Here is a 15,449-nt window from a genome sequence, read left to right on the forward strand (position 1 = left end):
AGTTTAGATAGACTAGGGAATAGGGACACTGTGGAATCTATTTAAATGGAATCATGTTTGAGAAGAGGGATGTGAACTTGGCAAATGGATACATAATATTGAACATTATTAGTGGTGAATACTGGAAAGGTTTATGACAAATTAATGTCTACTTCATTACCTGACTATCCGAGTTTAACTTACTCAGCCCAAGTAGATTTACATTACCTATACGTGTGATCTCTGATACCATTTGTGATCTTTAGGCTGTCAAATTAATTTGTGAGGTAGAAATCAATGCAGAAGAAACTAAGGTGTGCCTCCAGTTCGAGTGATAGGTGGTATAAATAGAAATAACTAAAGTTATAATGTTTGGACTTTACTAATGTCATTAACTTCTGATGTGCACACCAGTTTTTCCTATTAACCTTTCGTCAGCAACAGACATCAATGAGAACATATTGCAGTTAATATAACACATCATTCATTTTCACAAATGTAGTCAACATTTCACCCTGTTCTTGACACTATTTTTGGAAAAGCACAACTGTGCCATTTCTTCCCTTCTTTTTCAACAAAAACAATTGATAAAGAAACCTTACTTAAGTCTTTGACATTGAAATTTTGTTTTATGTTTCTTGCAAATGCAGTCTAGCGAAGTACAGTTACTTTATCGTGTTATGAAATCATAAAGCTGTAAATGCATGTTTCAGCGGCAAATATCCCAGCACTATACTGGTTTTTTTTTTTTTACAAATTTGTTGTTCTGATTTAGATCTAAGTAAAGAGAACTAAAAGATCAATCTTTATGTTATAATATTTGATACAACTTTTCTGCAAGGCATACATGTAAGCAAAGATCATAAGAAGCACATTCATATCAGTACAGTGATTTAAGCACATTTTTTCTGTGCCCAAATGTATTCTTGCAAAGTATACAAATTGATTTTCTGTAAGTTCGTTGTATAACATTTGGAAATAAATGATTAATTTATAACTAAATGTTGTACACTTTTGTGGAATAGCATATGAAACATGTTCCAGTTCATTGTACTGAATAATTAAAGTATTGCTAAAAAGTGTGAGAAGCTTACAGTTCAATCAAGGAATCCAAGTCAATGAAGACATCCCTTGGTAAGGATCTGATTCCATTGTTGGCCAAAGAACTGAAAAGAAAGAATTCATTTTAAAGCATTACTTCATTAGTTTAAATACCTTCTGAGAAATGACTAGATTTTATGTGTGACGTGTTTCTATAGACATAAGAATTCAAGAACTGTGGTGATTTGACAATAACTTGACAAGGGCAACAACACGAAGACTCACAGATGGATCAAATTTTTGAGTCCTCGAAAAGCATGCCTTGATATCGACTCAATTTTGTTGCTTTCAATGAATCTGTAGACATGAAGACATTTAGTTAGTTCAAATGGTTGACCAATCTCATTTGTAAATTGATGAAGAGAATAGAAAATGCAAAACGAGAGGAACTTACAAATACTCAAGATGTGGCAGCTCAGCAAAGGCATCACTGTTTATTGATGTAACTGAATCTGAATTCAGCAGCCTGAAATAAAAACCAGCAGTGCTATTATGGAAATTATGCTGTTACATTTGTATTATGAATAATTTTCAATGCAACAGCATCCAAACAAGAAAAGCTGACAGATTTAATTTATATAATATAATCAATACATTTTTATAGAAGGACTAGACCAAGTGCAGACCCGTTGGGTCTGTTCCCCCAACGTGTGGTTGCAGGGGAGGGGGGGGCTGGGGGGGGGGGCGGCATGCAGCATCACACACACTAACTACCCCCCCCCCCCGCACACATGCTAACCACCCCCCTTGATGTTATATTAATATTATTAATTTGCTCCTTTTACCCCATAACCGCCCTATCCACTGACGCATAGCCCCCCAACTCGCACGTGTGTCTAGAGAGGGAGGGGGGGGGGGGGAGAGAGTGAGAGCAGAGAGAGTATGGGGAGACAGAGAGAAAGGGGCAGAGACAGAAGGGCAAGAGACAGAGGGAGTGGAGGGGAGGAGGAGAGGGAGGGTGGGTGAGGGTGGGGGAGGAGGGGTGAGAAAGATGGGAGGAGAGGGAGGGAGAAAGGGAGAGAGGGGGGCTGAGAGGGGGTAGGGAAGGGGGAATGGGGGGGGAGGGAGGGGGAGGGAGGGTGGGGAGGGGATGCGGTGGAGGGAAGGGGGTAGGGGAGGGGTGAAGTGAGGGCAGGAGGGTGTTGACGTAACTCGGCCTCGTGACGCCCGCAGCCGTTGATAACTGCCAGCTGACAACAGCCCTTTAAAGTTGCTAACGCAAGGCGTGTTCGCCCAGGAGAGAGCGTTCACAGTAAAGAAGCACTGGCTTCTGACTCTATGAAACCCACAGCTGGAATGAGCGCGCAGGGCATGGAAGGGGCGCGCAGGCGGGCGGGGCTTTGTGAGCTGCGCCGGCTGTGAGGAGAAAGTTCAGCGGAACTTATGAGGAGAAGTTCAGCGCGTGAGGAGTCGCTGCCCTGAGATCTGTTGAACAAAGAAGCTATAGCGGAATGCAGCTGTAGAATCTTTGTTCTGCAGAACTTTATCGATTTTTCTGTGCCTTTAATCTACAGCGGTGGGGGGGCGGGGCCAGGACACAGGTGGGCCTGGATTGATAGGCATGTGGGCATTGTGACGTCAGCAGCTGGTGAGCGGCGTTTATATTTTAAAAATTGAGTTTTGTGAACAATTTTATTCAAAATCTGGGGAAATAATTGACCAAGGAGTGGATTTCTGCACTCAGGTTAAATCCCTACCGAAATTGTAAAAATCTCCACGTTTTTACATCTGGTTTTCGAGGAGATACGTTTCAAAGGCAAAATGCACACACACACACACACACACACACAGAGTTTTAAAAGTATATAGATTAGGAATGCTTTTTTGCCAAAGGAGAGTATTAAAGTTGTGTACGTCCTGAAATCCATGCTTATAATTAGAACTGAAGTTGGAACAGGCAGACAGGTGGGTTTCAAGCAAGCAGAAGATAAAACAGTATTTTCTAATAGGCATCAAGATTACCAATGGATGCTCCATATCAAAGCCTGTACTCAAAATTGTGGGTTGGCTAGTGGCATAATATGAGAGAGAAAAGCATGTTCCATAACTGTCACAAAAAGGACTGCAATTGAATAATTATATTTTCCACCTTTCCTAGGAAACACAGTTAACAAAGCAATGTCCAACAGAAGAAAGATGGTTTGGGTTCAGAAAGTTTTAATATTACATGGGACTATGATTAATGCAAAGCAAATCATTTTGGGAATAGCTTGAAGAAAGTCACCAACATAAAATCCAATTGAAGTCCAATGATGAAGAGCTATGGCATTTATGTGAAAAGGGTTTACTGTTGGTTGCATTAACGGGTTGTGAATCCACCTCAAGGAAATATGAATGCAGGAGCCCCTACACTTACATAAGGCTGAGATAGGTAGATTTGTGCCAAAATCAAGGAAGGTGGTGACTGGGCGGTGTAGAGCCTAATGATCAGATCATTAATGCCAGAACAGTGTTGTGGGGCACAAAGTGCTGGAGTAACTCAGCGGGTCAAGCAACACCTCTGGAGAAATAGGATGGGTGATGTTTCGGGCTGCAACCCTTCTTCAGACCTGAAACATCACCTGTCCTTTTTCTCCAGAGATGCTGCCTGACCCTCTGAGTTACTCCAGCACTTTGTGTCTATCTTCAGTATAAACCAGCATCTGCAGTTCCTTCCTACACAGTGTTGAGGGGCATGTGGCCTACTGTTGTTCCTAATTCTTATAAAAAATTACTTAACAATTCACATAAATTTAGAAACTCACACTTTATGTCAATTGTTTGTTTTCCAAAATTCTTTTTTGCATTTTCATTTTTATGATATGTATATTGTTTATACTGTAAGTGATACTTTTATTTTACTTCTATTTATTCTGTTTTATTCTCTAATAAAGATAGAAGTTTGAATTAAAAATCCATCATGTCCCATTTGATGTTTGATGTGGATCAGCAACATGCTACAATAGTACACTGTGCCATTAGCATACTTGAATTTGACAGAACACCCAAAGCATTTCAGAAAGATTGAAACACTGTTCTGCCAGCAGCAAAGATTGGTGAACTCTGAGCTTTTACTAGTATTGATTGCATTTAAGAATTACAGCCAAAACCTGACTCCATTGTGTGTGCTGGTGCCTGAAGTCATTTCTGGAAACTGCAAAAAAAAAATGAAATGGTATTTGTCGAGGTGGCGATAAACATTTAGTTGAGCATTAAAAAATATATAGTTCTGTGTTTTTTTTAATTGATATAGATATATAATTCATGTTCTAGTACTCTGTAAAAAGATCATTGCTACAATATCCATCAGTAAATAATGATGAAAACTACCCATCTGACAGTTCTGCCTTTTTAGTGCTATAAGATTAGGATAGCATCAATTTGGTTCCCTGCAAAAAAAAAATAGAATTTAAATAAGTGACACTATTTTTGCAATTGAAGTTAACACTGAACCGAGGACCGAGATGAGGAAAACATTTTTCACACAGAGAGCGGTGAATCTCTGGAATTCTCTGCCACAGAAGGTAGTTGAGGCCAGTTCGTTGGCTATATTTAAGAGTTAGATGTGGCCCTTGTGGCTAAAGGGATCAGGGGGTATGGAGAGAAGGCAGGTGCAGGATACTGAGTTGGATGATCAGCCATGATCATATCGAATGGCGGTGCAGGCTCGAAGGGCCGAATGGCCTACTCCTGCACCTATTTTCTATGTTTCTATTTTTCTATGAACACAAAATAAGGTCATGTGATGGGAGTGGAATTAGGCCATTCGGTCCATCAAGTCTCCTCCACCATTCAATCATGGCTGATCTAAATCTCCCCCCAAACCACATTCTCCTGCCTTCTCCCCATAACCTCTGACACCTGTACTAATCAAGAATCTATCTATCTCTGCCTTAAAAAAACTTTTCTTTAAAAAAAGATGTTCCTACCAGGTACACATAAATGCTGGAGAAACTCAGCGGGTGCAGCAGCATCTATGGAGCGAAGGAAATAGGCGACGTTTCAGGCCGAAACCCTTCTTCAGACTGATGGAACACCTTCGCTCCATAGATGCTGCTGCACCCGCTGAGTTTCTCCAGCATTTTTGTGTACCTTCGATCTTCCAGCATCTGCAGTTCCTTCTTGAACACTGTTCCTACCAGGCACTGTGTTCTATCGTTAGAAGTAAAATCAAAATGTTTTACTGCCCTTATCATTCTGATGGTGAAACAATTTAATGCTTCAATAATGAGGCCTGTTTTTATGAATCAAAAGTGGATTAATGGAATTGAAATTGCCCTTAACTTTGAAGAATATATATGGAATAACTCTGGGCCTTCTGACAGTAGTACATAACTCCAGAGAGATATAGCACAAAACTCTCTCTAAATCAGTAACTCCTCTGACAGTGGACACAAAATGCTGGAGTAACTCAGCGGGACAGGCAGCATCTCTGGAGAGAATGGGTGATGTTCCGGGTCGAGACCCTTCTTCAGACTGATGTCAGGGGAGTGGGCGGAACAGAGATAGAATGTAGCTGGAGATGGTCAGACTGGTGGGAGAACTGGGAAGGGGGAGGGGATGGAGAGAGAGGCAAAGCAATGGCTATTTGAAGTTAGAGAAGTCAATGTTCATACCGCTGGAATGTATGCTACCCAAGCGAAATACATGTATGAGGTGCTGTTCCTCCAATTTGCACTGGGCCTCACTCCGACAATGGAGGAGGCCCAGGTCAGAAAGGTCAGATTAGGAATGGGTGAGGGAGTTAAATTGCTGAGCAACTGGGAGATCAGATAGGTTAATGTGGACTGAGCAGAGGTGTTCAGCAAAACGATCGCCAAGCCTGAGCTTGGTCTCGCCTGAAAGTAGTCACATGATATTTAATATGAAATGCAATAGTAAGTGAACTTCTGAGGATGATGCAAGTTGCTGGCATGGAATACATCAGACTTTGGTTTACCTGATCGGAGAAAGATGGAAGCGGATGTTTGATATTGGAAATGGCAGTGTTTTAATCTTTGGCAGTAATATAAAAGCATTAGGCAAATATGAATTACATATCTGATATTGTGGTGTATTTCAGTCAAATACACTCAACATTAATTTTATAACAAATTCTCATTAGAAACATAGAAGTAGATAGAAGAAGTAAATAGAAGAAACATTAAGTAGACTTTGGTCTTTTGGAGTTTAGAGATACAGCGTGGAAACAGGACCTCCGGCCCACCGAGTTCCTGTCGACCTGCAATCACTCCTACACTAGCACTATCCTACACACTTGCCAACATTTCGAATTTTACTGAAGCCAATTAACCTACAAACCTGTACTCTTTGGAGTTTGGGAGGAAACCGAGCCAAGTATTACAGTAAAGAGAGGAAACAGAGAACATTTATTTACAATTTAATACAATTGGCAACATCTATTAAGAAGGAAGGGAAGTCACTATGATATACTTAAATTTGTTGTTGCTACTCCAAGTGCAGCAATTTATTGTTGCATTCAAGATATATAGTCATTGACAAATTCTTGGCTCACATTTAGCTCAAGACGGTCAGCATGGGTTTTTGACGGGTAAATCAGTTATGACTTGCATTGTTAAAAACAAGTACAAAGACACAAAAAGTAATAAAAAGAAGACTGCAACGTGAGTGACTTATTTCAACAGAGTTGTATTGAATGGATTTTTAAAAATCATTTGCACGGGATCTATTAGTTCAGAGGATACATGTATTTATAATTGTGTTACATTCCCAACCAGAAACAATGGTTGGGTGGGAAAAGAGAATTTTTGGTGAGAAGTCAGGGAACAACATACCATCGCAATGTAAATTCACCATTGAGTTAGCATGGCTCAAGGGTTACATTATGACAATGAGTTCTATAAACATGGTTTTGCATTCCACCACGCTAAGATGTTTGAAGCTTAGATTTAAACTACTTAGCTTTTTCTTATAGAAACGTATAAAATTACTAGACTAAGTGGGACCCGTTGGGTCCCAGTTTCACACGGGAGGGCTGGTCCCCCAATGCAATATTTCACCTCTCCACCAATTCCAATATTGCTGACCAGTGGGGGGGGGGGGGGGCTTTCTGGAGCGCTAGTATGGGTGTTGTGGGACGAAGGGACTTGTTTCCAGAGGGCTAGTATGGTCATTGTGGGACAAATGGATTCTTGGGCTGGCAGCTCAGTCACTCAGGCCTGGTGGGCAGGCAGCTCAGTCACTCACGCCTGGTGGGCTGGCAGCTCAGAAACTGGCAGAAATTCTGCCCAAAACAGGTGAGAGACTCTGTGAGAGAGAAGGGGAGGAGGGTGGAGAATCAATTTTAGACATATTTCTCCTTTTTTGCAGATCACAGCAATGAAGGAGGAAAGTCTATCCTGGCCTGGATCTCACAGGGAACAAATGAAGGGAGGGATAAAAATACTGGGATGAGGTTTAATACTTGCAGGGGAAATACTTTCTGATGGGCCGAAGGGGCTCTTCTGAGTGAAATCTCAGTGAAAGGCACTTTTTGTGGACTTTTCCTGGCCGGGCATGGACCTTTTGGGCCCAAATGCTCCTCCCGGGCTAATATGGGCATTTTGGGCAAAAGGGATTGGTTTCTCAGCTAATAGGGGCTTTGTGGGCCGAAATTTGTGGTTTCAGGCAGGCCAAACAACTCATTTCATTTCATTTCCAATTGCATTGCAGTTTTTCAAGCACAGGGCAGGCCGAATAGCTCATTGCATTTTCATTTCACTCCCACTGCCATTGCAGATTCAAGCACAGGCCAGGCCAAGCCAAACAGCTGATTGCATTTTCACTTAATTTCCATAGCCATTGCACTTTCAAGCACAGGGCAGGCTCAAGCCAAACAACTGATTGCATTTTCACTTCATTTCCATTGCCATTGCAATTTCAAGCACAGGGCAGGCCCAAGCCAAACAGCTGATTGCATTTTCACTTCATTTCCATTGCCATTGTACTTTCAAGCACAGGGCAGGCTCAAGCCAAACAGCTGATTGCATTTTAACTTCATTTCCATTGCCATTGCATTTTCAAGCACAGGGCAGGCCAAACAACTCATTTCATTTTCATTAAGGGCTAACAAATCATTTATTCAAGTACATTGCATACTCGCAGTGTTCTGCAGTTTCCCAGCACAGACAGAGAGTCGTGACCTCTCCCTTGCCATCTTGCAGACAGATTGAGCCACGCCCACACTTCTCGGTTTTATAATCCCTCCCCCTCCCACCGGAAGGGGCGTGGCCTTCATGGCAGTGATTGACAGGAGAGGGAATCTCAAGATTTTTTAAACACTAATAAGTATTTTATTTTTCATTGATGGGAAAAATCCTCGGGGCCTGGGCAGCGGAGGAGGACTCCAGCAGCGGAGTAAGATGGCCAAAAAATCACAGCCATATGTGGTAGCGATGTTTCTAAAATCAAAGCGCAGTGCAAACAGGAAGTGGTGAAGATGAGACTTTTATTTCTATAGATAAAAGGACTGGACAAGCTAGATACAGGAAACATGTTTCCAATGATAGGGGAGTCCAGAACCAGGGGCCACAGTCTAAGAATAAAGGGGAGGTCATTTAAAACTGAGATGAGAAAAAACATTTTCACCCAGAAACAGGTGAAATTGTGGAATTCTCTGCCACAGAAGGCAGTAGAGGCCAATTCACTGGATGAATTTAACAGAGAGTTAGATAGAATTCTAGGGGCTAGCGGAATCAGGGGATATGGGGAGAAGGCAGGCACAGGTTACTGATTGTGGATGATCAGCCATGATCACAATGAATGGTGGTGCAGGCTCGAAGGGCCAAATGGCCTCCTGCACCGATATTCTATGTTTAAGATTTATAGATTATTTTGCTGGATATGAGTAACATAGGATATAGAGCAAAGGGAGGTATACGAGCCAAGGTATAGATGAGCCACGATTTAAGTTGATCAATGGAATATATTAATGGGTTTTAATAACCTGTACCAATCATATGAACCTATGTTCTCATTTAATTGTTCACCCTGATCAATGGTGCAGTCACAGGATGAGACTGTTGAATCACAAAAGATCTGGGATATTAGGATGAATATAATAAATGTCTCTTAATATTCCCCGTTATTGATCTGTCTTCTTGTACATCCCCACTGATGAAACATGTATTGCTGCATATCTGCACGTCAAAATTATGCTGAGCAATGATTAAGACTTAATTAAAATGAAAATAATGCAACCTTGGGAAAATTCAATATTTTTACAGCCAATGCTCCCTCCACATGTCCTACTTATAATCTTCTATCTATCTATCTTCTCTATATATATCTTCTATCTTCTATCTATACTATTACTAAAACTCTCACCTTGTCCTCTTCCGGTTTGCTTTTTTTTTAATTTGCGCAAGAACCGTACCCTATATCGCTAGGATATTTTCACCACCTTACTCATTGTTCTCCTCTGCTCCAAGTTTTGTTCCGATTGGTGGAAGATTACAAAAGTTAAGAAGGTTTAACAAATCATGAGATCAGCAGATTGGTCTTCTCGCCTGTCAGGCACCATGAAGGTAACACCCACTGGAGAATAAATCCCCGGTGGCGGGGCCGAGTCCACAAGCCGTGCAGATTGAGACCGCAAGATTGGAGTTGGGGAAGCCGCTGTGTGGAGTCGAGGAAGCCGCTGTGTGGAGTCGAGGAAGCCGCTGTGTGGAGTCGAGGAAGCCGATGTGTGGAGCTGGGAGATGCTGTGTGGTGCTGCGGCAAATGGCCGCTGAGTGGAGTCCCTCCCCCCACGCACCACTCACCCCCCCACACACCCCCCTTCCCCCCTCTCCCTCCAACCCACATAACCCCCTACCCCCACACACTCACACCCCTCCTTTACCCTTCCTCGTTCGTCCCCCTTCCTCCCACCCCACCCACCCACCCCCTCTCCCACACCATGGTGGAATATTGCATTGGGGAATGGGATGCATAGGGGGACCAGTCCTCCCATGTGGGACCCACTTAGTCTAGTTCCTTTTAAAACTAACATTTAATCATGGGTAGTAGGGTGGGGGATGTAATGTTAATACTAATATACAAAATTGTGTACAAGCAATTGTGTATATTGTTGTGTTAATAGTGTCAAAATTGGCTTATTGAGGTTCGCTAATGGCTACAACCTATCAACAAGCATATTGTTGCCCTGTATCCACTAAAGCTTTGGACAACTGGTTGGCAGCGGCCTCCGATCTCAAAGATAATGGGAATTAGCTCAATGCATCCAAGTGCTATGGATCTTACAGCGGTAGCGAGGTCAATGATCCATTCAGCCAAGAATGGTTTAAGAATTCTTGGGACGTTTCCGAGTACGAATAATATTAACTATTAAAATATTTATTGAATCGTGATTCGTCAGTGGGATTTCATTCGAACGCATTTATCTGTGGGTTCCCGCCATCCTTCATTTCACTAAGCCATCTTTGTATAAGGTACACAAAAATGCTGGAGAAACTCAGCGGGTGCAGCAGCATCTGTGACACAAAACGCTGGAGTAACTCAGCGGATTCCGACCCGAAGCGTCACTTATCCATCCTGAAGAAGGGTTTCGGCCCGAAACGTCGCCTATTTCCTTCGCTCCATAGATGCTGCTGCACCCGCTGAGTTTCCCCAGCAATTTTGTGTACCTTCGATATTCCAGCATCTGCAGTTCCCTTTTGAACACTTATCCATGTTCTCCTGGGATGCTGCCTGACCCGCTGTTACTCCGGCACTTTGTGTTTTCATTGCAGTTCTTTGTTTCTACATAACTACAAAATGATAACCGCCCGGGAATGGATCTCAAATCTGTTCATCGCAATAATGATATTTTGACTAAAGTCAATTCTAATTTTTTGAAACGGCATTTTATACATATTTTGTGACTAATGCGTATCACATATTCACAGCTTTTAGGAGTTGCACATTGTTTTGATAATTCGGCACATTTTGTTAGTCGGTTTAACAATTTTGCCAGAGGTTCGTGTTGGTTTGCCCAAGGAGAGTGTGTCGGCGTTTATCCATCCAGTCCAACGAGAAACACACACATACTCACAGAAGTTGCAAAAACGGTAAGCTTGAAAACATCCCTTCTGTTATTACGCGGTAACTTCCATTCACCAAACTCCTACAGATAGAAGTTTAAAACAAACCGTGATGCATTCGTTGGTAATGTAGATTGCCCGCGATTTGACCGCAAAGTTGGCATCGATTCTCTTCAGTATTCATTTTTTACACCATGTGCTTTATTTTATTCAAGGCCGCGAACAATACGACTACTTTTGTTCAGCGAAAGCCCTCGTATACTTCACCCAGTTTTGCTCAACTATCTCTTTCTAAAATATTTACGCTCTCTCAATACATCCCAACTTAAATTTTAATATTTTGTAATCTTGGAATAAATTTGAATGTTCTATTTTCTTGCTTAAAACCACAAATGTGTTAATTGAAATAAAACAATATTTTTAAAAATTAGATGCCAATGAAACAAATAGGGGGGGGGGGGCGGCAGCTGTTCCCCCCGGGCATCGTGCTGCTGGGTTTTTTTTGGGGGGGGGGGGGGTCAGAAGAGCGAAAATTAACAGAAAACGTTCTGCTGCCTAATTTCATAACGTTAACGCGTTGCGAAAAAATAAAACCCCTTTAAAGCGCAAAACGCCGTGGTGGATTATTCTGCACTGCCGGCCGATGCTGTACGCTGACTGCAAGGTACTGTGGAGCTGAAATGATCCGCTCAGCATTCTTCTCTGTAGCGTCTTGAATGCACCAGTATTGTATCCATGTTACACACTGCAGTAGAATATAGTTACACAATAATATAAACAATCTCTGTCGCTTGCCTTTCAATTTAAACTTTATTTCCCATGTCTGCATTCGGGTTTCGTTTGAAACAGGATTGTCCGACAGCTGAGATAATAAGGACTGTCATTTCTTTCCCAGTAATAATAAACAAAGTATATAGAGTGGTCGGTTCTGGTTACTTACAGGGACGTTACATCGCTGGCAGTAATCCTTGGGACAGATGAAGTTCCGATACACATGATTGTATCTTTGGTGCAGCTGCATCGAGAAGGACATTTCGGTGCTTTTCCGATCACTTTACCGGATAACAAGCTAATCCCAATGACCATGGAAAGCAAGACAAAGCTCCTGTCCAGAGTACACATTTTTTGGCCTTTGACGCGATCTCACACTCGGCCATTTAAAAAGGTAGATCTCACCATACACCGCCGTGCGCCTCCACTTTCTGCACCGTGCGCTGTTTGGGCGAAAGCGCTGACATCAGCCAGTAATTACAGCCCAGGGTCCAATGAATTATTTATTGAATGTGCGGGCTCCCGAGAGTTTAAAAATATCCACTTCTGACAGGACGGGTCTCGTTGCCCTTGCCCTTGCCCTTGCCCGCTGCTTTACCTCATGCCCTGGGGGAGTGAGTGACTGACTGACTGTGTATTGATTTTGTGACCCGCTCTCCTCCAGGGTTTATTACTACATTATTAATTTATAACTACATGTTTAAAAACTTACCTGGACCTTGTAACTATGAAAAGGAGATGTGACTGGAGTGCCCGCCAGGTTTATTTTAATTTCAGAAAATATATATTAAAATTTGCAACACAGAAAATTCCTCAAATTTCAAATTTAACTTAGAGGGTGAGCATTCGGGAATCTGAATTTGTTTTTCCTCGCTCTGTTAAAACATGTTCCTTTTAGCAAATTTGAGGCGACCACCTCCTCCCCCGACCCCACTTCAACATGTTAACAGTGATTGGCAGTTGCACCAAATTGAATCGGAAATACCTAATCGACGAGAAAATGATAAATTGGCTCAATTTAGCCGACGAGATGGTGAATCTTTAACGCATTCGGTGATGTGATATTCTCTTGCAAGTGAGTGCGGGCACTGCTGTGTTATTGTGCCGCTATTGGTCTATAGTTTAAATAAACACAAGCTCTGGGTCTCCAATGTCCTCTGGGGATGGAGAATTCCAAAGCTTGTAGAAAAGAACTGCAGATGCTGGTTTAAATCGAAGGTAGACACAAAATGCTGGAGTACCTCAGCGGGTCAGGCAGCATCTCTGGAGTGAAGGAATGGGTTACGTTTCGAGACCTTTCTTCAAACTGATGTCTGAGGTGGGGAAAGGGGCGGGTCAGAGATAGAATGTAGTCGGAGAAAGTAATGCCCCTGTCCCACATAGGAAACCTGAACGGAAACCTCTGGAGACTTTGCGCCCCACCCAAGGTTTCCGTGCGGTTCCCGGAGGATTTTTACAGTCTCCCTACCTGCTTTCACTACCTGCAACCTCCGGCAACCACCTGCAACCTCCGGGAACCGCACGGAAACCTTGGGTGGGGCACAAAGTCTCCAGCGGTTTCTGTTCAGGTTTCCTAAGTGGGCAGGGGCATTACTTTCTCCGACTACATTCTATCTCTGAAGACTGGTGGGAGAACTGGGAAGGGGGAGGGGATGGAGAGAGAGGGAAAGCAAGTGCCATCTGAAGTTAGAGAAGTCAATGTTCATACAGCTGGGGTGTAAGCTACCCAAGTGAAATGTGAGGTGCTGTTTCTCCAATTTGCGCTGGGCCTCACTCTGACAATGGAGGAGACCCAGGACAGAAAGGTCAGATTGGGAATGGGAGGGGGAGTTGACACCTGGAACAGTGGATACACCTCCTCCAACCTCATCTACTTATTCGCTGTTCCAGGTGTCAACTTCAATACATCGACGGGACCAAGCGTAGGCTCGGCGATCATTTCGCTGAACATCTCCGCTCAGTCCATCTTAACCTACCTGATCTCCCAGTGGCTCAGCACTTCAACTCCCCCTCCCATTCCTCCATTTTCAGAGTGAGACCCAGTGCAAATTGGAGGAACAGCACCTTATATTTTGCTATGGTAGCTTACACCCCAGCAGTATGAACATTGACTTTTCTAACTTCAGATAGCCCGCTTTCTCTCTCCATACCTTCCCCCTTCCCAGTTCTCCCACCATTCTTACTATCTCTGACTACATTCTATCTCTGTCCCGCCCACTCCACTGACATCAGTCTGAAGAAGGGTCTCGACCCGAAACGTCACCTATTCCTTCTCTCCAGAGATGCTGCCTGCTCCGCTGAGTTACTCCAGCATTTTGTGTCTACCTTCGGTTTAAACCAGCAGTTCTTTCCTACAACCTTTGAAATTCTCCATTCCCAAAGGACTGCTACCTCACAGCTCCAGCGACCTGACTGCTGTGTGTTTGTGTTTGGATGTCCTCCATGCAACCACATGGTTCTCCCTCCCCCCCCCCCCCCCAAGTTGGTCAATTAATGGCTACGGTGACTTGCCCCTCATGTGCAGGTGTGCGGCAGAATATGAAGGGAGTGGATGCCTATATGGGGAGATTAAAATGGGAATAGTGTAGTATTATTCTCAATGAGTGGCAATGGCAATCAGCGTGAATCCATGGGCTGAAGAATCTGTTTCCATGCTGGCTGACTGAATGATAGATTTTTGGACACTATGGGAATTAAAGGTTGTGAGAAGGTTGCTGCAAAATGGTGCTGCAGTATCAGATCAGCCGTGATCTTAATGAATGATGATGCAGACTCGAAGGGCCATGCTCCTATTTCATTTGTTCTTATCAAGCAGATAAAGCAGATTACTTTATCAAGCAGATAAAGTAATCAAGATGTTAATTTATTACCACAAATTTATCGGAGTTATTTGATTTTCAAGATTTTTTCAGCTCTAATATTTGTTTGCTCTTCAGTAAATTTGAACATTCATTTAATAATTTACATTCTTTTGCAAATTTTGCAAATATGTATCCACTTGAAAAACAACACAGCTACAATAACTTGCACAATTTTGCCTTATTTCAAACACTCTGTGAAAATAAATGTTACAAATCATAAGAATTTTCAATTAGTTTTCAGCCACAGTGCTATGCGTATCCATGGACTATGGACTAAAGTAAAAAAAGGTATCACTAAATAGTAGCTTCAGTTCAAGTGAGGTTTGGCTTCAGTTTAATGATGCACAATGAATGCAAAACTGCTGCAAATAACAAAAAGCTAGTGGAAAAATGTATTGCACACTGATTGTTGATTGTTGATTGAATAAAATGCCCTGTCGTGTGTTTATGTTGGTGCTGATCTTGCACTATGCATCATATCTGTGTATCCAAATGTAATGGGTAAGAATGAACATTAGTCAACTAAATAAAGATAATATTAATTGGAAATGTTTCAACTTAATTAATTTTATAGTTTTAATTCATGTTTACAAATACACAGGACACAGATGTTAAAAGTCCAAAGTGCCAAATATCAACTTACTCCCGATGGTGATGGGAGCCTTCTGCACTCACCTATGTTTTTTTTTTTTTTTTTTTTTTTTTTTCTCTCTCTCTCTCTCTCTCTCTCTCTCCT

General features: G+C 42.4%; 1 protein-coding gene across 1 annotated transcript in view; it reads right to left on the bottom strand.

The window, feature by feature from the left end:
- The window catches only part of lgi2 (leucine rich repeat LGI family member 2), a 50,674-nt gene extending 38,288 nt beyond the window's left edge, over window positions 1–12,386 (bottom strand). The window contains exons 1-5 of the mRNA XM_033026414.1: window positions 12,022–12,386; window positions 11,093–11,164; window positions 1,475–1,546; window positions 1,306–1,377; window positions 1,074–1,145 (exon numbers count right to left, since the gene is read on the bottom strand). Of these exons, the coding sequence (XP_032882305.1) occupies window positions 1,074–1,145; window positions 1,306–1,377; window positions 1,475–1,546; window positions 11,093–11,164; window positions 12,022–12,203 (470 nt within the window). The 5' untranslated portion in view covers window positions 12,204–12,386. The remainder of the gene's footprint in view (window positions 1–1,073; window positions 1,146–1,305; window positions 1,378–1,474; window positions 1,547–11,092; window positions 11,165–12,021) is intronic.
- Between the last annotated feature and the right edge of the window lie 3,063 nt (window positions 12,387–15,449).

Source organism: Amblyraja radiata, chromosome 1 (genome assembly GCF_010909765.2).
Source record: "Amblyraja radiata isolate CabotCenter1 chromosome 1, sAmbRad1.1.pri, whole genome shotgun sequence".
NCBI classification, from domain to species: Eukaryota; Metazoa; Chordata; class Chondrichthyes; order Rajiformes; family Rajidae; genus Amblyraja; species Amblyraja radiata.